The sequence below is a fragment of the Hippocampus zosterae genome, chromosome 3 (assembly GCF_025434085.1).
Source record: "Hippocampus zosterae strain Florida chromosome 3, ASM2543408v3, whole genome shotgun sequence".
Lineage (NCBI taxonomy): Eukaryota > Metazoa > Chordata > Actinopteri > Syngnathiformes > Syngnathidae > Hippocampus > Hippocampus zosterae.
In genome coordinates, this window is record NC_067453.1 from 13873927 (window position 1) to 13899569 (window position 25643).

At 40.7% G+C, this 25643-nt stretch overlaps 4 protein-coding genes and 2 non-coding genes across 6 annotated transcripts in view; 2 read left to right on the top strand and 4 right to left on the bottom strand.

Annotated features, from left to right (window-relative positions):
* Window positions 1-25643, top strand: part of aars1 (alanyl-tRNA synthetase 1) — a 90570-nt gene that overhangs the window by 43063 nt on the left and 21864 nt on the right. The gene's annotated exons all lie outside the window — the stretch shown is intronic.
* Window positions 863-6357, top strand: arl2bp (ADP-ribosylation factor-like 2 binding protein). Its single transcript, XM_052061836.1, has 7 exons — window positions 863-1109; window positions 1368-1437; window positions 1522-1583; window positions 1670-1776; window positions 2080-2165; window positions 5353-5449; window positions 5530-6357. The coding sequence occupies exons 1-7, from the start codon at window positions 1091-1093 to the stop codon at window positions 5626-5628; spliced, it is 540 nt and encodes a 179-aa protein (XP_051917796.1). The 5' UTR covers window positions 863-1090; the 3' UTR covers window positions 5629-6357.
* On the bottom strand, window positions 6355-13027 carry pllp (plasmolipin). The gene is made up of 4 exons (XM_052061834.1): window positions 12641-13027; window positions 9152-9325; window positions 8239-8355; window positions 6355-7185 (listed from the first exon to the last, which is right to left on the bottom strand). Exons 1-4 carry the CDS (start codon window positions 12803-12805, stop codon window positions 7078-7080), a joined length of 564 nt encoding a protein of 187 aa, XP_051917794.1. The 5' UTR covers window positions 12806-13027; the 3' UTR covers window positions 6355-7077.
* trnal-cag (transfer RNA leucine (anticodon CAG)) lies at window positions 14024-14106 on the bottom strand. Its single transcript has one exon. It is a non-coding gene; the product is annotated as a tRNA-Leu (tRNA).
* On the bottom strand, window positions 15202-15284 carry trnal-cag (transfer RNA leucine (anticodon CAG)). Its single transcript has one exon. It is a non-coding gene; the product is annotated as a tRNA-Leu (tRNA).
* Window positions 18836-24994, bottom strand: tgm2l (transglutaminase 2, like). The gene is made up of 15 exons (XM_052061700.1): window positions 24439-24994; window positions 23981-24151; window positions 23322-23546; window positions 23102-23220; window positions 22746-22874; window positions 22411-22588; window positions 21964-22105; window positions 21768-21871; window positions 21526-21668; window positions 21343-21442; window positions 20560-20705; window positions 20020-20149; window positions 19743-19903; window positions 19431-19567; window positions 18836-19334 (listed from the first exon to the last, which is right to left on the bottom strand). Exons 1-15 carry the CDS (start codon window positions 24452-24454, stop codon window positions 19184-19186), a joined length of 2052 nt encoding a protein of 683 aa, XP_051917660.1. The 5' UTR covers window positions 24455-24994; the 3' UTR covers window positions 18836-19183.

A 25643-nucleotide genomic window follows, 5' to 3' on the forward strand; every position in this document is an offset into this window, starting at 1 on the left:
TGTTCATCATTAGTTTTGCTTGACAAATGTAAGATTTTTGATTTTTTAGAAAGTGAAGATTTTACAGGTACGAGTATTATGCCTGCCACGAGCCAAGCATAGAGTACCGGTACTCAAAAAGTAGATGGATGTTAAAGAGATGAAAGTACAGGCAATGTTTCAGACGAGTTACTAAAAAAAAGTATATCGAGATCCCAAAAAAGCTTGTTTGAACGTGTAATCAATATCATGATTGAAGGTACAGTGAGGACATTTATTTCAGAAGTGTGTGTAAAACTGGGAGCCTTTTGTATTTGTCACGGGGTCGTTTTTAGTTTCAATAAGATTGGCGACACCCGACTTGGCTGGCAACCGATTCAGGGTGTCCCCCGCCTACTGCCCGGAGACAGCTGGGATAGGCTCCAGCACCCCCATTTATGAAACCAATAGTGAAAAAGTCCTTGGTTTTCGTTTTTGTTAATGAGCTTTCCGGATCCATTTTGAATCTAATTATTTCGTTATTGCGGCACATTCATAAGGAAGAAGGAAGGTCAAACCGTTGTTTGAGTTACAGTATAGTTTATTTATGACAGACACATTTATTTGCATTCGACAAATAGATATTTTTTTAAATAAACCTAAACTAAAACTTAAGCATTTTCGTAAAAATAATTATCAAACTTACTCGAAAAATTACAAATTTATTATCTACAATGAAAACTCAAAACTATTTAAACCTGATACACGCATTACTTTTGAGTACCCTTTGGCGTCTGCTTTAATGACACTCGTAAACGGTTATATTGAAAGATGCAATCACATCGTTTCTCCTTTCATTGTCCATACATTTAGCACTCACATTGAATATTGTAAAAACATTACAAGGAAGGACCAACATTTTGAACCAAATGTCTGAAGTCAACAGGCGTTCGGGTAACCTGGGAGTTGCTTTTACCGATCCATCCGCGAATGCAACATCGTGCACGTATCTTGTCGGAACTTTTTTGCTCGCATGTAGTCTGTCGGACCCGACCTCAAACAGCACCAGGTGGTCGTTTCCTTGGTAACACCGCTACTTCACTAATTTACGATTCCAGATTAACATTAAAACATGGATATTCGTGGACGAGGTAAGTGGGAAAATGTACTTAGTTGATCTTGAAATTAACCGTAGTAATCCGCCAAAACATGATTACAGTATTTATATTATATTTATTATATCTTCGCTCACGTGTTTAGCTAGCCGGGGCCACACTAGCGTGCTAGCTGACGTTGTCGCTGAGTATAGAGCTAAACTTATAAGGTGTGCGATAATACACAGCTCTGACGAAGTAAAGAGGTTTACATTTTAAAGCAAACGTCGCCTCACACCCTCTCCCCTGCCACAGGGGTGCAGAGCTGCGGTGAGAACATTGTGGACATGGTTGACATGGAGGACGAAACCTTTGCAATTTCCAGGTTGATTGAAAAGCACACTGATTATCCAAGAAGCATATGTTGGTCTCTCGTGTTGTGAACCGATGTCTTTCGTTCTGCATTCAGTTCCTCAGCTGCAGACACTGCATTCGACTCTGTCATTGGTTGCATAGAAGACATCATTATGGGTGAGATAATTTCAAATCACTCTCCCTCTCCAGTCGTGATGCGCAGGCTTTTTGTGAGAATGAAAATGTGCGATGCCGTTTTTTAGAGGAGGATTTCCAGCTACTACAGCGGAACTTCATGGAGAAACACTATCAGGAGTTTGACAGCACTGAAGAGAACAAGCTCAGCTACACACCCATTTTCAATGAATATGTGAGTCATGGTTCGCATATCCGTCTCAGTTTTGAGGTTCGGGGTTTGGATTGGGTTTTGATTTCAACTCTGGCCCTCCATATAGTTTGCATATTTTCTTCTGTTTTCCTCTGTTCTTGTGTTGGTTTTCCCTATCTCCCATATCTTCAAAATATGCATGATAGGTTAATTGCATTGAATCTGTTTTTACATATATCTGTGCCACCCTGAACGGTGCTGAGGGTTCCACCGGTTTTAAATACAATTTAATAATATGACAGCCTGGAGCTTTCGTGTGTGCTTCCATTTGTTGTTTGTGTGTAGGTGGAGCTGTTGGAGAAATATGTAGAACACCAGCTGATGAAGAGGATCCCTGGTTTTGTTATGTCCACCTTCATTGATCATCTCATGTAAGCATAGAAATCACTTTCAGTGTCCATTTACCCCAAAACCGATTTTTGTTTCAAACTACATTACACATGTTTGATGATGAGGTGGCACAGTGGTCGACTGGTTAACACGTCCACCTAACAGTGCAGAGGTGCAGGGCCTTCCTGTGTGGAGTTTGCATGTTCCACCCATGCCTGCGTGGGTTTTTTCAGAGTACTACAGTTTCCTCCCAAATTACAAAAACATGCATGGCAGGTTAATGGAACACTCTAAATTATCCGTAGTTGTGAGTGTGAACGCGAATGGTTGTATGTCTGTGTGTCAGAGTTATACCTGGACAATTTTAAATAGAAGAACTCGACTCGGGGAAGGTTGCTGATGCAGTCCGACGGCAGCGGATCTTTCAGAACGAACGGCCGGCAGTTGCTCTGCGATTACAGTCAAAGTACATCGTGCTCCTCATCGGTCTTTTATCGTTTACATATGCAAAATACAAGAAAGACACTGCCCCCGATATTTGCATACTACACCCCCAGTCCGGACCCTCGGTCGCCGATGTGATTAGCTTTTGTCAAGCTTTGAACCACAGATACTTTAACACCATCGCCCACGAATGAACAAGTCGCAGACTTGGCAGATGACAAATGGTTGCCTGGGCCGCGACCAGTTTCTAGACCGTCCTTTAATTTTCTCATTCTCAGACTCAATCTAGCCTCCTTCTATCTGTTCGCACTCTTGCGGTAATGTGATTACTTTGGATTCAAAGAGCCTCCTCCCGAGACGGCCGACACCCTAGCGCGCAGACATTTGGGGACGCTAAATACGCAACACGTCTAGACAGGCCCAAATTAAATGGAGCTTTAAACATGATATCCTTCTGTTCGTAGATTCCTCTAACACTATGTGTGCCTTGCAATTGGCTGGCAACCAGTTCAGGGTGTAACCCACCTACTGCCCAATAACAGCTGGGATCGGCTCCAGCACGCCCGCGACCCTCGTGAGGATAAACGAATTAGAAAATGGGTGGATAGATGTTTGATGATCATCGCTGAAAATCTCCAAAAAAACCCTGAAAATTATTTTTGAGTCCTCCCTTCCCCAGCCTTACGAAAACTTGAGCATTTTCATTCACATCAGTGTTTGTCTTGTGCAATTATGACGGGCAGTTGCTGAGTTAGCTATGCCTCCACTTCAAAAATGCATCTTCTCTTCAGATAGTCCGCTGGTGCGTCGGCTTTAGAGCACCTCGTTGTTGGCCGTGGCACATGTCGTACAGAGAAAAGGTGGAATTGCCACTGGAGGCTTTAACTAAATAGATTTTTGTGGCTCAAACATGCTTATGTGTAGGTATTAAGGGTGTGGAAAATAATCGATATGAATCGATATATCGATGCGCTCGTGCGCGATGCGAGTGCATCGGCTCATTCACTGGGTACAACGCAATTGACGGGTGAAATCGAGATTCATCATGATGCATTGGTGGGTATTGGTAAAATCCGATTCAAGCGCCGTTTTATTCATGTTAAACGTCACCTATCTGCCCTTTCCTAGGCGCATGAATGCACCATCATTGTTTTGCGTTTTGTGTTGAATACGGACGGTAGCCGTGCGTCACATACAGTCCAGTACACAACTAGCGAAACACTATGGAAGTTCGCGCAAGCAGCAGCGAGGAAACTACTGTATTTAATGCTTCCGCAACATTCAGATCTTATGTTTGGAAATACTACGGCTTCAAAAAGAAAGACGGAAAGATTGATAAAAGCTCCGTAATTTGCAAAGAATGTCGCACTACGAAGCCATACAACGGCAGCACCACAAATATGCAAACCACTTAAAACGATGGCACCACATCCCCAACAAGTTTCCCGCCCCCTCCCCCGCCTCCCCGTCCAGTTCCTCGTTGTACACCGGAGAAACTCTTAGCAAACCAGGTCAGGATCAGAAAAAATCGCCTCTTATTTTGGGGGTCCCCTTGCAGCTCACTGTGACCGCGCAAGGAAAAACTATATATGGATGACTCTTTTGGACATTTCATTTTGACACTCAGTGAGAGTGGTCTGTGTACGCTACAATACACACAGCAGCTTTGAGGCTGTGACTTCCACATTGTTTCAATTGTATTTTTTTTCTGTCCTATGGAGATGGATATTTCATATAAGACACTCAGTGAGTAGTCTGTTTGTGTTTACACTACAGCAACAGCTGTGAGTCTCAGGTGCCAAATTGTTTACATTTTCTTTGCACAAAACCCAATTGTGAAAGGGCTTAAATAAGTTGTTTTACACGTTCTACTGTTTATAAGGAATAAAGTGGTCTACTTTTTGCAATACCATACTGAATTCCATCTTTTTAAAACTTTTTTTCTTTGCGTATTTGCATCATGTTTAATTGCACAATATCACAACAAATTGCACTGTATCGTATCGGATCGCATTGATTTGAACTAAATGTGTATCGCGTCGTATCACATCGTGAAGACGGTGAAACGTATCGCATCGTGTCGGCAAAAAATTCCATGTATCGTTTAAGTATCGCATCGCTGGTAGTGCATCGAGATGTGTATCGAATCGTCCTCAGTGCTGAGATTCACATCCCTAGTAGGTATAAGAAAGACCTGAGATGAAGTGACATTTTTCTGGGATGTAGAAATGGTATTTCAATGGTGGTTGAGTCATGGCGTGGTTTCAGCGCATTCACTGGACATGCCCAAAGTGGCTGAACGCAGGAAGGTTTTTCACAATTTTGAAGCCTCAATTTATAAATTATCAACATTCTTCTCTGTGGTAGGCATTTATTTTTATTTGATAGAAACTCTAATATCATTTGAAATGCATTTACAGCAGTACCCTTCAAAATTGATAACAGATGATTTGATTTAAAAAAAAAAACAAAACTGCAAGTGCACAATTGCATGCACATGTGGTGAAGTTTCTCCATAACGTCCGCCAACAAACCAGGCTAAACTTGGCTCCACCCTGACAAAGATTTTAGTTCCTCAGTTGAGATGTATCATTTCAACATGCTTACACCAATTACTACTTTCCACAAATATGTGTCTAGTTGACTCCGGCTAGAACATGGATTCACTCAATGTACTCAATGTTTAATAATCTAATGTTGTGTAAGCAATTCTTGTAACACAACTGGCCACAAGACTGCATGGAAGATAGATTCCCATCATGCCTCTCTCTCCCTTCCATCTAGGCAGCACAAAGATGAGGTGTCAGGTGACATTGTTGACATCCTGCTGTCCTTTATTGACTTTGTGGCCTTCAAGGAGATGGTTCTGCAGTACAAAGTGGTGAGTGCGCCAACTGATATGCTTAAAGACTGCCTTTATCAGCTGTTATGGCATATTTTAATGCATTTAGTATTTTCTAGGAAAAGGAGGGACGCAGTCTGGACCTGAGCCAAGGACTTGTAGTCACGCCTTTAACCCCTGCAGCCTCTAGCCACTCTGGATCCAATCAGCTGGAGTGACACATGCACACACGATAAGAGCATGTACGTATGCCGTAGTGTTCATTGAGCCTCTGTTAGCTTGTGATCACCCATAAACCTCAAGTCTGACACAGAAGCAGACAACCACTCACACCTATGGACAAAGTCGTCTTGCGTGAACCTTACATGCACGTTCTTGCACCTTGGGAGGAAGTTGTCAGGGAACCCACAAAAGCACAGGGAGAACACGTAAACCCTACACAGATTGAAAGACGCATCCCAGCTTGAGCCCGCCTTTCTGTTCTGGCCAAGGTGCTATCCTCATGAACCAGTGTGCTACCGCAGGTCGATGCCTGAAAAGTATAGTTGTGTGCAAAACAGCCCTAAAAGCTAATTGCTTATGTTACTGCAGTCCTGTTCTAAGATGGAAAATGCATGACACAGAGACATTGCACTCATTTGTATTTCTAAACAATATCAGGAGGGTTTTCATAAATATTACTGTTGGTAATAATCCTTAAGATTGTTTAGTAAATATGAGACATGCACAGACTGATCATAAGCAAAAACTAAAAAAAAAACTATAAAGTTTGCATTACATGTTTTGAGTTGGTGACAATATAAAAACTCCACGTTTTTTCAATATTGTTAGGATTGAATGTTGTGCCTGTAAAAGTGATTTTTAACTGTAAATAGAGATTTGTATAGTACAATTGTCTATGATGAAATGCTTGTGACACATTTTCTAATAAAGACCAGAAAGCCTCATCTCCCATTGCTTTAATTAATGTGTTTTATTGTACATGTGCATGATTAAGCTGTGTTCACCAAAGGATTGCTCGACTCTCCTAAATATTTAAACATGCAATATCCACACAGCCAGGATGGAACCCCGCACCTCTGCACTGTGAGGTGGAGGTACTCACCAGTCGAACGTCGTACTATGACTAGCAAATATATTGAGTCAGGTAAATGAATTATGAAGCATTATTGGACAGGTACTGATGAAAGGCGGTGCGTTAGATTTAAGCAGGGGAAGAAAGTGTTTGGTATAAGGTAAAGAATGTGGAGCAAGAAAAGTTAACGGAGGAAGTCAGAAAAACAGCTTGAAGCAACAGAAGGAAGGGTGTCAGGATGCCTGAAAAAAGTGTCTTGAGAGAAGGAAGGCAGGAAAGGTTTTAGCAATGGAAGGATTGAAATAATACAAGAATAAAAAGCAATGGATGGAAACAAGGGGGTCAGGAAACTAAAGATGCTGGCAGGAAACCTGGGTATGTAACGAAATTGCTTTTGGCCTATGTCGAAGAAGTTCAAAATAAAGCGGGATTTACAAACATTGTTAATGGACAATACGTAATAAGTGTCATCCAGTGGAGTGTAATGTCTGACCATTGGGCAACAACAGTAATCATACAACCTCTTGTTGATTGCTTAAGAGACAAAACCTAGCATAAATAAAAAAATATTTGAGAGGCTTTTCTTCAACTCCTAGGTGGGCACTGTGCTGGTGGCAGCATTTCCTCCGTCTCCTTTCCAGTCCAAATAGGAGAAGAAAGCACTGATGCCGTACGTCACAGTCACCACGGCGCCAAAGAACTGGATAGGCAGAGAAACAAGATGGCTGAAGGACATCAACAGGAAGTGACACTGAAGTAACCTTAGCTCTTATGACCACTTAGAAAAAGGTTGCCAGGCTCAATTTTGTGTTCACGCCTTTGTTGTATGACGGGTCGTAAGATTAAACTTCACACGAATGGGCCTTTAACTGGACACATGTCACTGATAACACTTTGTTAGAATACAGAGGCCAAGGCTCTGTGTGTGTGTGTGTGTGTGTGTGTGTGTGTGTGTGTGCGTGTGTGTGTGTGTGTGTGTGTATGTGTGTGTGTGTGTGTGTGTGTCTGTGTGTGCATGTAAGAGAAGCATTGTGGATTTTAGCTTCCAGCTAAACAATAGCACATAGTTTGTATTGACACACCTTGACTACATTTGAGGAGCAAGTAACAATATTGTATAAAAACACACCTATTCCTCATCTCTTTTCTCTCAACTTTTTTTTCTTGAAATTTCAGGTGTGTTTAGCATGCTAAATAATAAGAAAAGTGTTACATTGTAGGTGGTGGATAATCTCTTTTGTTGTACCAGTCAACAAAACAAATGTACTTATGTACACAACATAACACGAGCACTTTACAAACATCTTCGTCAGGCTTCAAAAGGGTGAGTAGTTTTTGTTTTATTATACATTGATAAACTTTATAGGCTACTTGTTGGTGGTTAAGAATGTTAAACATGTTACTGAAAACCCAATCTGTACAGCTAGCAAAGGGTTTATGGTGGTGATAGTTTAAACCTGGAGCAATTGAAAGCAATAAAACACCAGTGAGTCAATAAGGTGCCATCAAGACATTCCCATTTCACCAAAACAAATGTCAGATTTTTCATTCAACTTAATCCTATTTGTTTTAAGTCAATGTTAAGATTTTAGAAATGCATATTGGTCAAGCTCCCGCATTTTTTTGGTTTTGTAAATGAACTGAAAGCAGACTTTGATGATGTATCTTAATACTTTTGACCGAGCCTTCATCCGAATTCCTTCTATCATTGCGTATTGAGTGTGAAAGGTGTCCGGTGTCACAATACACTCACAGCAGCAGCAGCCATATGTCCAAAGAAGTAGCTGAAGTAGAAGGGGTGAACAGATGCAGCGTTGGCCAGGAAAGCGGTCAGATAGAGGAACGTGGCTACTCCATGGTACACCATCACCTAGCAAAGGAACCATCACAGAAACATATTGTAACATTTTCAAAATCTTCTGGTCGGCATTTAAAAAAAAAAATCACAACGGTCAATAAACGATAATGATGTTGCCTTTTAATTGACACAGTCGCAGAGGTGTTAAAATAAATGTCTTCCTTGTTAATATAATATTCATCGTTGTTGCACCGTTAGTATTCCTCCATGTACAGCACTTCGTATGTAGCGATGGATTGTTCATCTTGTATTGATAAGTACTCTCTAAAACATCCATCCATCCATTTTCCGATCCGCTTATCCTCACAAGAGTCGCGGGGGGTGCTGGAGCCTATCCCAGCCGTCTTCGGGCAGTAGGCGGCGGACACCCTGAACCGGTTGCCAGCCAATCGCAGGGCACACAGAGACAAACAAACATCCATGCTCACACTCACACCTAGGGACAATTTCTAGCGTTCAATCAGCCTGCCATGCGTGTTTTGGGAATATGGGAGTAAACCGGAGTACCTGGAGAAAACCCACGCAGGCCTAGGGAGAACATGCAAACTCCACACAGGGAGTACCTCTGCACTGTGAGGTCGACGTGCTAACCACTGGACCACCGGGTCGGCCTCTCTAAAACAGATTTTTCTTTTTTTAGAGGCAAATTCTTTTATAAACAGCTTTTGTGCTGAATTATGTAAGTGCTACATGAACTCAATGATGACAAACTGTTGAAATTAACCCATTCGTTTTCGCCACGTGTAGTTTGTGGCAGCTTTTCTCATTTTAACTGCTTGTTTATCTCCACCCATTGTCTCCTACGTACCGTCAGTGGCCACGGTACAGCGGTGAGTCTCCTCTGGGCACCGAAGAGGATCATGATGAAGAGGATGCTGGTGAGAAGCCAGAATGTGATGGCCACAAACAGCACCCAGCCATTGGCCGGTGCCCACATGTAATGCGAGCTGGCGATCAGCGTCCAGTGGAGCAGCCCTAAAAGCTACACAGATAAAGCACACACAAGACATCAGGTGATGCAACAACCTATCATAACATTGTCTTGTATATGGTCCCAAGTGTCTATTTTTAGCAAAAAACAAATGATATGAGATTTTGTCATTATTTGGAATTGTATATACAATAGTGTCAAAAAATCAGCATGCATGAACTGCTTCTCCCATATATACCTAGAAATAAACCCGTTCATTCATCCTCTAACCTGATAACACGATAAGCTGTCCCTTAAAGGGTTATTGCAGAACACATGACTCAACAGGCCGTTTGCCAAGAAAATGTCACGCAAGCATGTTTAAAAAAAATACATATTACTAAATGCCCATTAACGTTTAGAGGGGTCATTCAAGAGAGCAGACAACCGCAAATCAACCTATTATGTGCTCTCCCAGTAGCACACATTATGACAAAGTGAGCAAATCAGCCCAGTTATATCTTTTTCTCCTTTCATGTGTGGCCAGGAGAGAACATTAATCTCTCTCAAGCAAAATGGAGTACTATTGTCTAAATCTGTGGTTCCTAACATTTTTCGGCTTCTATACCCCCAAACCTTTTTGTCATACCGTGAGGTCCCCCCAACTCATACGTGTTGAAGATTCTTCAAAAGTAGACCGTAACACAGCTTATTACTAAATCAAAATCAATGTTATTTTCTTTCCTTAATTTGACCATTTAATTCTTACATGTTGTCGCCTCTTGAACCCAAACAAACAAATTGCCTTGAAAATAGATATACAAATAAAAAAAACATACATCCCTAGACTTGTTTTGTCTTGTTTTTGCTTGGCAGAATATATGCTTAGAATGTTTCACACCCAAAAACGGAGCCCCTTTGAATAAGTCCCCTTCAATCAAGCATTTAAATTTAAAATATAAGGAACAAAACACTGAACATGAATCTCATTCAGACCCCCTGTTGCAGTTTTACTTTTTTCCATTCATTTCTCCAGTCATCTGAGCTTTCATAAAACACTTGAGTTGACCTGTGGGTATTTTTTGGGCCGATTTCGGGCACAGCTGTGCCACAGGTTATTGATCTGATAAGTCAGATATTAAGTGTTTCCACCCACCCCTAGTTGGGAAACACTGATCTAAATGAAAAGCATAATGTTCCGTATTGGATCTTACAATGTTCAAGTGTAGTTCATTTTCCATTCCATCTGAGGGTATTTAGTTCCGCATATGAGCTCATAAAACACCAGGACAAGTTAATTATTTATGCTGCAAGCGTGTAAATGGTCACGCGCTTCATCAGGGTGCTGGGTTACATATAACAGAAAGTTCTAAAAGCCACAAAGTGGCCTAATAACTCTGACTTGTATTCAGCCAGAGCTCATAAAGGTGGATGCTCGTAAAGCATGAACAAATGACAAATGTAGAATAGCCACACTTGAAACATGGCCCCACACGCCCAGGTCCAGTTTGATAAAGAGATAATCCAAGCAAACAACGCGGGTTGAGCAGTGAGTCACATGTACCGTATAATGCAACCAAAATGACCCAGTCACATTTGCAAAACGTTTGTGTTTCATGAGAGATCATCAGGAAATGAATCATTTAATTGGACTGAATTTTATTTTAAATTTACAACAAAGAATGTATCTTTGTTCATCTATTTTTGCCATGGACATGAAGTGACCGGCACAAAATTTAAATGCTCTTCCACCAACAGCTTGGGGGGGAATGAATAGTAGTGTACAAAAATAGAGCCGCGCCTACTCGCAGTCTGCCAATCACAAAATCTTTTATGTTGCATAATAGCCTCATTAAAAATGATCAACTTTAAAGTGAAACCAGAAATAAAAACAACAATTTAAACAATTGAGACGTCTGGTTTTGTGTTTGAAGTCTTCAGATTTAAGCAGACATTTTTGTTCGGTGGGTGGTGTGCCATGAGATATTTCTAATGCAAAATGTATGCCTTGGGTCAGCAAAGGTTGTGAAGCCCTGACCTAGCTTGTGATGATCAAAACGTGGTACGACCACCACAAGCAGGACATGGGCTCCGTCTAGTGATTTATAATTTTTTTTTAAATCACTCAAAATAAATCAAATTTAATCACATTTAAAAAAAAATCTAACATACAAGAATAACATACTTTGACATTTTTCACTTTGATACGTAGTATATGTTTTACTTCTTCTGTACAGTACATTTTTTTGTTTGTTTCCAAGTACAGTACAGTATGTTTTCATGATTTAGGAATCATATTTATTCAATTTTGGTGTGCGGTGCTTATTTAACTCATTTAATGTTCAAACTCTGCAAAATGTTCCATTAGCTTATAAATATTCGTTTTAGTACTTTTTAGTAATAAAACATCTGTAGTTATTGATGATCACTTAGGCCTACTTTGCTACTGTATTTTAAGGTCGATCATTTGATCATATTTTTTTAGGTGGTACTTAGTGCAAAATATACACAATAATTATGCGCCACTACTGCATTCTGCAATCAATAAGAACAAACTTTCCACGTTAATTATGTTGCTGGGATTTCCTCCTCTCTGTTGAGTCAACATTCCAATTCCATTAGAAAACGTTCTTAAATAATCAAGACTGTTCCTCGGTTATCTTATCATCTTTTGCTGTTGTCACATCATGTGTCTTTTCCATTAACTCGGTCAAACAATGAATCTACAGTGGAGCTGTAAAATTCGAATGCTGCAGAAGTCCAATGTTCATGCCACACAGGACCTCAGAATAACTCACCAGAGCTCAGTTATGTGACCCTCATAGGTTTACGCTCCTCTGTTTTACTTTTAACCTGTTTTTTCCACTTAATTGCAAACGATAGATTTCCATCAGAGGTGAAGCGACGCGAAACATCTGCCTGTCTCACGACATCTTAGTTGAGAAGGCTTCAAAGGGTTGACTTATATGCTTTTTCATTGGATTTGTGTAACCGGTCTTGGTAACAACTTTCCCAAACGAAGACAGTGTTGGGGAGTAGAGAGATTAAGAATATACCATGTATATAGATTCATTCTATTTCCTATTTCCATGTCAAGGAACAGAGTATTTTTGACCTCAGAGGTTCCACTGTGCAGTACATTGATACACTACACTGATATATGCAATGCAAACATAAACACAAGTATCATCCCTTTTAATTGATCAAACTCATTTGAAAACCTACAATAGAACATTGATGAAAGTAGTGAGTGGTGTTATTTATTCTTGATAGGCCCCGAGTATTTGCTGTTTGTCACACATACTTTGTAATTTAAACCCACGATTCCAATTTTTACCACCTCAAATGGGAAAACAAAGGATGATGTGAACCATCCAAACCACTCACTATTTGAGCCATCATGAGGATAGATGGGATGCTCCTGATGAAAGACATGTCCATGCTAGTGGTCACATTAGATGCCAGCCCTCTGAGGCTGTTGCCCCCCTGCTGAGTGTTCTGGGAGTTGGGGGACCCGGTCTCTGTGGTAACCTTGGAAGGGAAGTCTGTCATATTCGGCTAAATCAATTTTTAAAAAAACAATAAAAAGGGAAAGAGAAGTCTCCACTGGAAAAAATAAAAAGAAGCCCAACAAGCTAAAAGACAAATACACAGACAAAAAAACATCTGGGTATTCAGTGAAACTTCCAGGTTCAAATATTGTCTGTCTGTGTTTCTCACACACACAGTTGCATATAGAGTGCCATCCTCCTGCTCTTTGCTGCCGGCTGCTAATTCCCTATGACTCCTCCCATATGATTCCCCTAGGCTTCTCCACCTGTTAATGTTTGAAAAGTGGGAGGAGGGCAGGCCAAAAGGAAACAGAGCATCACCTCTTGGTCATGCGAGTGTTAAGACGATTTTCTAAGGCACGCATGGCCTAACTGATTCCCTGAAAGTTAGTAGATGGGGTTGGCTGGCACGAGACAAATGATGAACCTATTCAAGTTTGATCCATAAAGGTGCAGTACACACCTCCATGATTTTCTGTTTGGCCTTGGTCTGTGGCTAACATCCTCGTGGCGTATGGTTTTAAACCACTCATCTATCTTTTTCACTTTTAACATCATTTATTCCTCCTACTGTACTTCTTTTTGCTGCTGCTCATGTTTTACTCAAATAAATATATTTCCAAAGCAAATGATATTTGATCTCTTTGTCTTTCAAAAAGTGATTTCATAAATTTAGTTTATTTGGCATGCACTGAAATACATGTACTTTTCATTTTCAACTTTTTCCCACTACTTGAAACATATGTAATGAAAGTATAAGCAATAATGTATAAACACATTATATAATATCATTTGTTATTTACGCCCCCCAAAATATTTATTAACATGAATTCCTATTCACTTCATTCTGTGTCAATGTTAAGACGTGAAGCCCTTTCGAAATTGGCCAACCACGGGTAGATGCTGCTTTCGAAGAAGATAGGAAATCGGAATACCTCGTCCCACTCGAATATTCCCAGTTCAGACCTCAAAGCGTTTGAAGCGACTGTAATAATAATTTTTGGAATCCAAAAATCATTATTACATTCCAAATTTTGGACGGAGTTTGAATTAACAGCTACATTCGGTAATAAATTGACATGCGGGAGTGCACAATAACCAACATTTTTTTAGTCAATTTTGTTTACACTGGACTTCAATTTGGACCAATTCAAGAAAGCCCACGTTGAAGCGGTTTCATATAGTTCGCGTCAACCGAGTGAAAAAAATTAAAGTAATGTGTCAGAAGTGGGATTCGAACCCACGCCTCCAGGGGAGACTGCGACCTGAACGCAGCGCCTTAGACCGCTCGGCCATCCTGACTTACAACATGGTAATCGATCTACCCCGTTAAATAGCTTAGTCATAGACAGAACAGCGTGTTATGGTCTCATAGTAAAACAAAATTTAAGTCAAGTCAAGAGTATTTATAGAGCACTTTCAAACAGCCATTGCTGCATACAAAGTGCTGTACATGGAGCAATTTAACATGCACAATAAACAGTAAGACAAATCTGTAATAAAGGCGGTAGAAGGCACCAAACAGCAAAGTAAAAAAAAACAAAATGGCAGGAGCGTCGCCGAACACACTGGTGTACAAGCGGTCATCTCGGGCTATAATAAAAATTTTATTTAAATTTGACGTCTGTCTCCCTCTAGTGGAGAATTTTTAAATCTGCTGGGATACAACTCATGCGTCCCACAGAAAACAGCTACACGAAAGCCCCTATTTGGTCTCAGACGATGTGCTGGAGTTAAAATCAAAATCCTTGTGTGTTTTACATACTTGGCCAATAAAGATGATTCTGATTCTGACTAAATAATGCCCACAAACATGTCCCACTAATAAAATAAAAAAAATAAAATTCCCTAAATATGGGTTTTCTCCGGGTACTGCGGTTTCCTCCCACATTCCAAAAACATGCATTCAAATGATCAGATCATCAGCAAGCTCTGCGGAAGCCTGACATTGAACCTGTTCATTTGAATCAGGTGTGTTGCAACAGGGAGACTTGGAAAACATGCAGGACAGTGCATATATTGCACAATATTGTTGTTCAATGTAAAGAATGTCAGCCAAGGTCGGCCCCCCGACATTTTACCACATAAAATCTGGCCCCCTTGGCAAAAAGTTTGGACACCCCTGATGTAGATGTATTATGAAGCTTTAAATTAGGTCATTCGACTCCGTGCACAGTGGACCTAAAATGTCATCATTATTACATTCCAAATTTTGGACGGAGTTTGAATTAACAGCTACATTCGGTAATAAATTGACATGCGGGAGTGCACAATAACCAACATTTTTTTAGTCAATTTTGTTTACACTGGACTTCAATTTGGACCAATTCAAGAAAGCCCACGTTGAAGCGGTTTCATATAGTTCGCGTCAACCGAGTGAAAAAAATTAAAGTAATGTGTCAGAAGTGGGATTCGAACCCACGCCTCCAGGGGAGACTGCGACCTGAACGCAGCGCCTTAGACAGCTCGGCCATCCTGACTTACAACATGGTAATCGATCTACCCCGTTAAATAGCTTAGTCATAGACAGAACAGCGTGTTATGGTCTCATAGTAAAACAAAATTTAAGTCAAGTCAAGAGTATTTATAGAGCACTTTCAAACAGCCATTGCTGCATACAAAGTGCTGTACATGGAGCAATTTAACATGCACAATAAACAGTAAGACAAATCTGTAATAAAGGCGGTAGAAGGCACCAAACAGCAAAGTAAAAAAAAACAAAATGGCAGGAGCGTCGCCGAACACACTGGTGTACAAGCGGTCATCTCGGGCTATAATAAAAATTTTATTTAAATTTGACGTCTGTCTCCCTCTAGTGGAGAATTTTTAAATCTGCTGGGATACAACTCATGCGTCCCACAGAAAACAGCTACACGAAAGCCCCTATTTGGTCTCAGACGATGTGCTGGAGTTAAAATCAAAATCCTTGTGTGTTTTACATACTTGGCCAATAAAGATGATTCTGATTCTGACTAAATAATGCCCACAAACATGTCCCACTAATAAAATAAAAAAAATAAAATTCCCTAAATATGGGTTTTCTCCGGGTACTGCGGTTTCCTCCCACATTCCAAAAACATGCATTCAAATGATCAGATCATCAGCAAGCTCTGCGGAAGCCTGACATTGAACCTGTTCATTTGAATCAGGTGTGTTGCAACAGGGAGACTTGGAAAACATGCAGGACAGTGCATATATTGCACAATATTGTTGTTCAATGTAAAGAATGTCAGCCAAGGTCGGCCCCCCGACATTTTACCACATAAAATCTGGCCCCCTTGGCAAAAAGTTTGGACACCCCTGATGTAGATGTATTATGAAGCTTTAAATTAGGTCATTCGACTCCGTGCACAGTGGACCTAAAATGTCACTGCAAAATATGCATCTTTAAAAAAGGGAACTTGACTCAAAGACTGACCCATGGTAATGCAGTGGAACTTTAATAGTCTTGTTCGGATTGAAAAATAGTTTTAAAATTTTAAACCGGAGAATTTTGATCACTGTTACAAATTCAATTCAACTACAATCTGGTTTAGCTGTACAGGCAGTGTTTTAAGTAGCACTAATATTTCTTGAGTGTGTAGCCACTATACTTAGTGTACAGATACTATAATAATTAAAGTAAATGAAATGTACTCCGTTCATGTATATATTTCTAATACATATGCTCAGAAGTCTCAGGTTCAGCTCAGGGCGGAAATCAGATTTTTTTAAAGCACAGACACAGATTTATGATACAAAATGTAAGCATTACCTCATTAAACTACTTATAATATTTACATTGTTTATACAGACAAATTCATAATTCCAAGACGCCTCCTTGCGGATTGAGAGTCCTGCGTATGCGCATAGTCCATAGGATATTTAGTGTAAGTGGTTTTGTTCGAAGTCTCAAGGGAGCTCAAGCTGCGACGCTTGTTACCGTACTGTCGGACTATTGTAGTCGTTGGAAGTTCTTCAAGCTGAATTCTAAGGTGCTTCGCCATCAACTCCCTTGATATTGGCAAACAAATGGGAATATGAATAATAACATGGCCGGTTCCATTTTGAATTATTCCAGTAGTAGGGTAACACAAATGCGAGACTCGCGCCGTGATTAAAAGGAAATTACACTAGACGCAATACAAATAACGTAAGACGTCAGACGTGCTACACAACCGAGATCACGTGGTTATCGCAGAACTATAAAAATACTGTACAGAAAGAGACAAACGAAGGCTGGCAACCATATACTAATAATATAAAATATCAAGGCAACTCAATTACATAGTACAGTAATGTATCATATTTTTTATATAATAAATATTTTTTTAAATCACCCAGGTTACAAGCGTAATCATTTAAAATTAGGTAAAGACTTTTAAGTTAAAACAATAAATCACTCCGAAATTAAATGACAAGTGGTGCGCGTAATAAAAGTCATGTTGAAGGTGTGAAAAAAAAAGAATGATTTACATGGATGACATCCTTTCACCATCAACCACATAACAGTTGTTTTTTATATCAATTTCTAAAGATGGGACAATAAATAGCACTTGAAGAAGGTGTCGCATAAACCAAACCTTCCTCTTTGTTCTTATATTGACTAAATGTTAGTTTAGTTGGTTAGTTCCGCCCGTTCCTATTTGGAATATTGGGCGACGAGTTTCCTCCATTTGGTCCGGTCACTGGCGACCCTTCTTGCTCCATGCCAGCTGACACCCATCTCACTGAGGTCTTCTTTGGCAGTCTGTCTCCACGTCTTCTTTGGCCTACCTCTCTTCCTCTTTCCACCCTCTGGCATCCAGTCCATGGCCACACTTGCCGGTCTCTCTCTTGGCAGTCGGAGTACGTGGCCGATCATTTTCCTTCTCCTTTCAGAGACAATGTCTGACAGTTCAGCCACTCCTGCCTTCTTCATCACCTCCTCGTTGGTGACGTGGTCTCTCCATGAGATCCTCAGGATGGATCTCAGGCAACGCCGATGGAAGACATCTAACTTGTTGGTTATGTTGGCTGTCTTCATCCATGTCTCACAGGCGTAAATCACTGTTGGGATAACCACTGACATATAGAGGTGTAGCTTGGTGGTCGTAGTGATGGCTTTCGATGACCAGATGTTGCGGAGGCGTTGGAACACTCCCGCAGCTTTACCAAGTCTACTGTTGACGTCTTTCTCCACACCACCTGTATTTGAGATGTTACTCCCAAGATATGTGAAGCTGTCAATGTACTCTATGTCATGTTGGTGTAGAGTGAGTGGTTGAAGGTGTTGGTGCTGTCCGACGGCCATGGCCTTGGTCTTTTCTTCTTTCTTTCTTTCTTCTTTGGTCTTTTTTGATTAAATGAGCCTCAATGAATTTAAAGATGATAGTCTTGAGCGGCTGGCTGGTGCAAAGTTGAAAATGTTCCCTTCACTCAAGCATCCAAAAGCACGTCTTCACTTTGTAATGAGGCATTTGCCACATGGATGACACAAATGTCAGCAGTCGGGGCGACTCCAGTGTTTACACTTGCTAACCTGCGGGCCTCAAGTGCTTCTACTTTGGGATTTTACCCTCACTATCAGGCTCCTGTAGCGTTTGCTGATGACATGATCATTTGAATCAGGTTGGCTGGAGGAGGGAGACATCTTAAACGTGCAGGATAGTGGTACTCAAGGACCAGAGTTTGCCACCTGTGCTTAAGGTCCACCTTAGTTTTTGTGTGCGATTAGCAGTGGAGTAAACAGATTGAAAAATAAATTAAGGATTCTCTCCATTTACATGAACAGTATGGAAAAAAAGAGAGAAAAAAATCACAGCGCTTCAGGCCTTGAAAACCTATTGACTGTTTATGCACTCGGCAGACAGGAGATGTTAAAGTGGTTGGAGAACGGAAAAAACAACATTTGAAATTTCTCTCTGGCATCATTCAGGATGCATAATTAAAATTCACTTTGAGTACAAGCGCATCAAAAAAGGATGGGTACATGTCTCCTTGAAATGCTTTGCAAAATACATTAACCTCTCTGATGTCTCAGGTAGAGTCAAAATATAAAACACTCAATGTAATCAGTGCAAGAAACAATCTTTATGAAAAGAAAGCTGAGCAAATCATGCATTTCAGTTTTGCACACTCATCATCATGGAATAGTGCGCATGAATCAGTTCAACCAAGCATACAAAAATACAGTTGATTTGATTTGTGATACATAATGCTGCTGCAGTTTGGAGAATTTTGATGAATGTACCAGTGGTCATTTGTGTCTTTTCAATTTTGCAATAGAGGTCATGGACGAAATTAGATGCCCTTATAAGGAAAGTGAAGTCGGAGCATAAAACCTTTTTTGGTGATGCTTCTACTTCATATACTTCGCAGAAAATATAACTGTCACAATGTTTTACAGTGAAACCAGTGGCTAGAAATATTGGCCAACAATCAGTGTAGCGGCTCCCTTCACATCTTGGAGATGGTCTGAGTCAAAGTCCACCAGCAGTTTCCTCATGCCAGCCCGCGCGGGGGTAAAGGTGAGCTCGACACACACTTTCTGACCTGGGCCAATTTCACCGCTGAAAGAGAAGAAGACAGAATAAAGTTTTAGATGTTAGGAAAGGAGCTAAAATAATGAAGTCTCGGGTTCGTATTTTTTCCAAGTGTGTACTCACTTCATCTTGACCTCAGTCGGGGACACCAAGCCTGCCCCTTCCACGGTGAAAACTCCCCGCCTCAGTGGCACCGGTAGAGGGTTGGTAAAGGAGATGGAGCCTGTCACCGCTTGACGTACAACTGCCTTACTAGGAACCTGCATAACGACAATTGAACAAAGTTGTGTGATGCTTTGATAGATACGTTGATTCAGTCTCTAAACCAGACGTCCACAACCAACCGTGCACAGACCAGTACTGATCCAAAGGGATCCACAATTTCTGAGAGAAAGTCACACCTGGCCAACGTGCATGCCGTTAGCCTTCACGCACCTCTACAAGCAACTCAGGCAAGCTGAGTGGGATTTTGGCCACGGCCATATCCGGTTCATTCTCTCCCTGGGTCTCCAGGAGCGCCATCACCTTGACCACATGGTGCTCAGAGACACACTTGGCATAATCGGCGTACCGCACGCGCAGCACCTCCTCGTGAACTGAAAACACACATTAAAGTGACGGCACATTTTCAAGATTTTGCTTACCTTGCGACGTCCCCTCTCGACACGCATGCAAGTCAAGGTACCACTACTCGTTTTTTAAATGAACCAACCTTTGTGGGGTGGCACAGAGACATTCTTGGTTTGTCTCTCAAACTCTCCTCGGTTTAAACAGTTGTATGTTACTGCCTTGGCCAACATGGTCAGACGAGCTTCAGCTTGGACTCCTCCGTCATTCTTCAACTGCAAATGGAACCGGTCCATTTGAATGTGTGATTATGCTGCCATGATTTCATGAGAAACAACACTAACCCTAAATTGATGTTATCGACAGTGCTGTGCAAGCAACGTAGGTTATCGTTCGATTTCGTCACCAGTTGAAATAATGGCAGTGACTTCCCCTACTATACGAAACACATTTTTATCAGATACCTAATAAAAGCACAGAATGGAGTGAAATGGACCGCGGAACCATTCCTAAGACTGCATGACTAACTATACACATCAATTTCCAATTGAATACCAATTCATGATATTAATGAGGCCTATATTTACTGTGATGCCATGTCAAAGTGATTGGAGGCCTTTTTTTTGCACAGTGCTGCTAGTGTGCCACTGGAACATTCATTTATCACTGTCTAATCTCCTCATACCTCAACAATGACGTCAAAGTCTGATCCGAATACAGGTCTGGCATGTTTGATGGTCATCTGCATTTTGCCTGGCTTTGTCCTGTCAGTGGACGTCTCTCTGCCTCGACGTCCGGCCTTCTCGTACACCTCTCTCTCTTTCTTGGAGCCTGAGGAAAAGAAGAAGTTGTTAATTTACTTTTGATAATTATGTTCATTTCCCACCGGTAAACTATTGTTCTCTGTGGTATGCAGTATTTTTGTTATTGACAGTGCTACGGACTAGAATTGCTGAGCTATAGCCCCAGGAAATCTATCCTTAACCTCCATATACTATATACATATGTATACTACTGTATATACACATGTACATTATAAACATTAAGTTTTGCCAGTTAAATATGTCAGGCCAAAACGGACTTCCTTTAAAAAATATTTAGGGAAGTAATTTTTTTAAATAAAAACATGCAGCCTGTCAATGAAATCCATAGAGTAATTTTTATAAATAAAAATACTTATTTCTGTTAAATCAAAAAAGTTTTTTAAAAATTTGTAATTGAAAAATTCACAGATATATTCTTAAACATCCCTGTTAAAAATTCACTTATAATGAAATACTGGCAGAACCGGTTGTCGATTTTATGTTAAGCGGGTTGTTTGCATTCATTAAATGTAACTGAAAAAGTAATTTATTCTCATCTATTTCATTTTAATTAAAACCAAGTGATCAGTAAGGTAACTCGGTTGATTTCAGTAAGGTAACTCAGTTAATTTTTCTAAGCAACTGTGACAACTATATTCACTAACCTTCCGGATATTTGTAATGTGAAGTGACATCTTCTCTGCTGTTGTTGAAAACACTTTTGGTGCTTATGTTTACGCCAATACTGTCCTGAGACACTCTGATCTGGAACATGAAGCATCATCATTTGTTTTAAATCAAATACATAAAAGACTTTTGCAGATGGATAAGAATAAATATACGCTGACCTTCTGACGTTGGCCATCTCTTCGGACAATCCAGTGTATGATGTCAGCGTTCACCTCAGCAAATATAAACGGAGCATCATACTTGACACCTAGATTGCCTTCCTTAATGGCAGTAACAGGACATGGACCACAGCAGAACTCCCCTGAGAAGTAAAATGTCTAATTTTATTGTCACTTTGGATGAGATTATCATTATAATCTCCTGAAACAAACAAAGTTGACAAGATAAGAAAGACTTGTACCATCACTTAATTCTTGAGGAGTTGGGTCCAACACCTGCCAGCCATCATTTCCCTGTGGAAGATCCTGTCTCTTCATCCAAGACTCCACCCAACAGTGGAAGTTCCTAACGCGGCAGGTCGAAAGAAATGTGCATGACAAATACTGCCATGATGGCAGACTCGATCTGTTGAAGTGAATTTGTGATTGCTTTCCTACCAGCTGCTGTCGGACCTTCCTCTTGAATCAAGACTCTCCATTTTTTCATTGAACAGGAAGTCCACAGAAAGGTTTCCATCAGTGTCATGAGCTGAAGCAAAGTTAGTAATGTGGCGTGTTGGGATCCCCAGGCAACGCAGTACTATCGAGAACACACAACAAACTCAGGTTTTAAACAGGATGTTCTCAAAGCACTTTCCACAGAGATACAAAATTAAGTGTCACAGAAAGGCCAAGAAGTGGGCTTCCTTAGAAATGTAATCGTTTATCAATCGTTAATGCAATCAAACTACGTTGACCTGTAAAGGTAATAGAACTTTGTACATTTTAGGTTCACCTTAAGATTTCTCCCGAAAGCCAAATATTCATAACTCTTGTGACTAAGGCACTAGTTCCAGCTCTCAATTCATTGCAAGCCAATTTTTTGGAGATGTTTCACAGGCTCACCCGTGCAGGCCACAGCAGCATAGACCCAACACTGGCCGTATTTGACCGGCCTGGCTCTGCCATTGCTCCACTTTTGGAGGATCGGAACACTGCTGGTCCATTTGGAAGGCGAGACTCCATCACTGTACGGCTCCTGCCAGCGGCCCACCAACACGCCCCGATCACCGTTGGAGTTTACCTGGACACATGTACAGAATATCAAAGTCTGCACGATCTATGTATCTATCTATGCAATATCGAATAATGGGTGAGCTGGACTCTATCCCAGATGACTTTAGTTGCCAGCCAATTGCAGGGAATTCAAGTGAAAAGTATGTCATTGATGTTGTCCTCACCATAGCAGAGATGATCCTGCCAACGTAGACTGGGTCCCATCTTTGTTTCAAGTCCTTCTCTGAGTTTCTCAAGGCATCATTGGAGTTGTCCAGGATTTCAAAACAGATGTCCATCACATTATCTTCGAACTGTGACCAAAAAAAAAAAAAGATGCAAATAGGAGAGAGTAATTGACATGACAGATTAATAGCTTTCCCATCAAACTGCAAAAGGGTGACACTTTTGTTTGTGTGGTCTGGTTACATTCTGACACCCTCACTCGAAGGAGCTTACTCTATCCAACAAGCACAAATCATAGTGAGGCTGACAGTCTGTGCTGTAACACAACTGCAATAATTCACATATATGCACGTACCTGTCCAAAGTGCCAATGACGGCTATGGATGTAGTCCGTGGTGCCCACATAAATGATCCCATTCTCATTCATGATATATTCCTGAAGGAGCTTCTCATCGGGAATGTACACAGCATCATCTACGGCACACATGGGCATTCAAAATATCCTCATGAGATTTATCAAGAGCAAAATAAACATTTTCAGCTAGGTATACCGCCCAAAAAAAAAAAACCTTTACCTTTGCACCATGGGTTATAAAGCAGGTGAAAGTTAATGTTCTCTTTCTTCTCAAGCACATGTCCACTGGGTGATGTCATCAACACATCCAGGCGGTAATGGCCGATGATGGCGTCCGCCGGGCTGTGGAGAGTCACTTCTCCATGCCTTCCCTCCTGCTTAAACCACCAACCGTCTTTGTTGTGTCCGCCCTTCTCAACCCTGATCACCACCTCATCTCGCTTGCCTGAACGAACAACACATGAGAAATTATGTAAATTCATCAGAAGTGCCTCATCTACACTCTAACACTGTTGTCACAGTAATGAAATGGATTTTCTATTGGCATGACTGACTGTGAAACCAAGCCATCGACCAAGATCCCACTTCAGACATCATTCTCAGCGGGATACATTTTATGCTTCGCTAGTATTTGAATATTGTGATAGTGAACATCAGAGTTATTGAGCTGATATAACAAGCTATGATTTACTCTTTTTTTAAAATTCCTCTTTAAATAGTCGCATTACAGCGAATGGCCATGACCATTACATTAATTATTGATATGGATACTAAATGAATCATTGACACAACAAAGAGGCCTGCGCATATATTTTTTTCACAAATGGCTGAACTTCGTATCCACCAGTCAATCGAGCTCAGGACCGCAACTTTACTCACCAAGGTGCAGGACCAAAGCCAGGGAGTTTTCACGGAGCGCAGACTCTGACCACTGCACTGAGATGACAAAGGGCTGACCCCTTCGCACAATCAAGCGCTCATAATCAATCTCCCTGGTGTGGTGAGCCAAGTTGTTGTCACGACATCTCAGGTCCACATCCAAAATCTCACCTAACGACAGACAAAGCTCGAATTACTTTACATCACGACAGATGTAAAGAGCGATAGATAGATAGATAGATAGATAGATAGATAGATAGATAGATAGATAGATAGATAGATAGATAGATAGATAGATAGATAGATAGATAGATAGATAGATAGATAGATAGATAGATAGATAGATAGATAGATAGATAGATAGATAGATAGATAGATAGATAGATAGATAGATAGATAGATAGATAGATAGATAGATAGATAGATAGATAGATAGATAGATAGATAGACAGACTCACCCCTGTAATGCGGCATCTTAGGTTTTCCTATCTATCAAGAGTCTGTGTCTTGAAGAATCTTCACACACTTGTCTCAATGAGCATCTCTGTCTTGTCTTTATACAGCCCATGGCCAACCCTCCCACTGTGTGACACTCACCACTGAAGCACACTCCACCCTAATCTCCCCCACCTCGAGTGACCTTCAACATCACTTCCCAAAATGACTCCTCTTCTGGTGTCTGCACGTTCTCATGTACCGGTATTTACACTGAGCATCTCTTGCTAGCCTGTTCCTGGACATACACTGGGCTCTTGGTCGACACATGCTTTTCAAGGGTGGTCTATTATTTAACGCTGATTTTTTTTTTTTTTTGTAAAGGTGGAGGCGACAGATGTTGAATTTCCACTTTGAAAAGTGGTTTTCTAGGCAAAGCTTCTTCAGTCTTTATGGGGTTAGTGGTCACAATAGTCGCGTTGCACTTGAATGAATCAAAATGTCAATTGTTTCCAATATCATGTCTGCTGTTTAAACAGAATACTAACCATCTCTCTGTGGCAAAGTATTTTTTGTTCGTTTTTTTTTTAATTCTTATTTTATACTTTGAGGGAAAAAAATCTATGCGCAGGTCTCTTTGTTGTGTCAATGTTTCATTTAGTATCTATATCAATAATTAATGTTCACTTTGACCTGTAACTCTGATATCTATGATCACTGGGCCTGTCGGACCACTTCTCTGAAGAATTTCTCAATATTTACTCCAGAATGAGTCAAAAGTGTTGCAATGCAGGGAGTTCATTTTCTTTAAACTTTTAGGTCATCATTTCATTGCAAATATCCTTCATGTATCTGACTCGTTTGTATTTTGCACTCATGAAAAACAAAAAAACATTTTTAATTGCCTTATGGAGTGCATAGCAAACTGTATTTAGTGCATACCACATGTCAGCAACAAAGGAGAGAGAGCGCAGACTTCCTCATTACCGCCTTCATCCCACTGCCTAAAATGCATTTTCCTCCCTGTAAGATAAGGCAGCAGGATGACATATCACAAATGATTAACACAGGCAGTCAGTCCATAACTCAAGACTGTCAGTGTAGTGCAGATTTCTCGCTACTATGCTATATTCACGAAAGTTACTGACAAGAGTGTTTTATGATATTTGAATCATCCGCAAGCCATTCGTCACTAGTGCCTGCATGCACTACGATCAGGCTCACTATA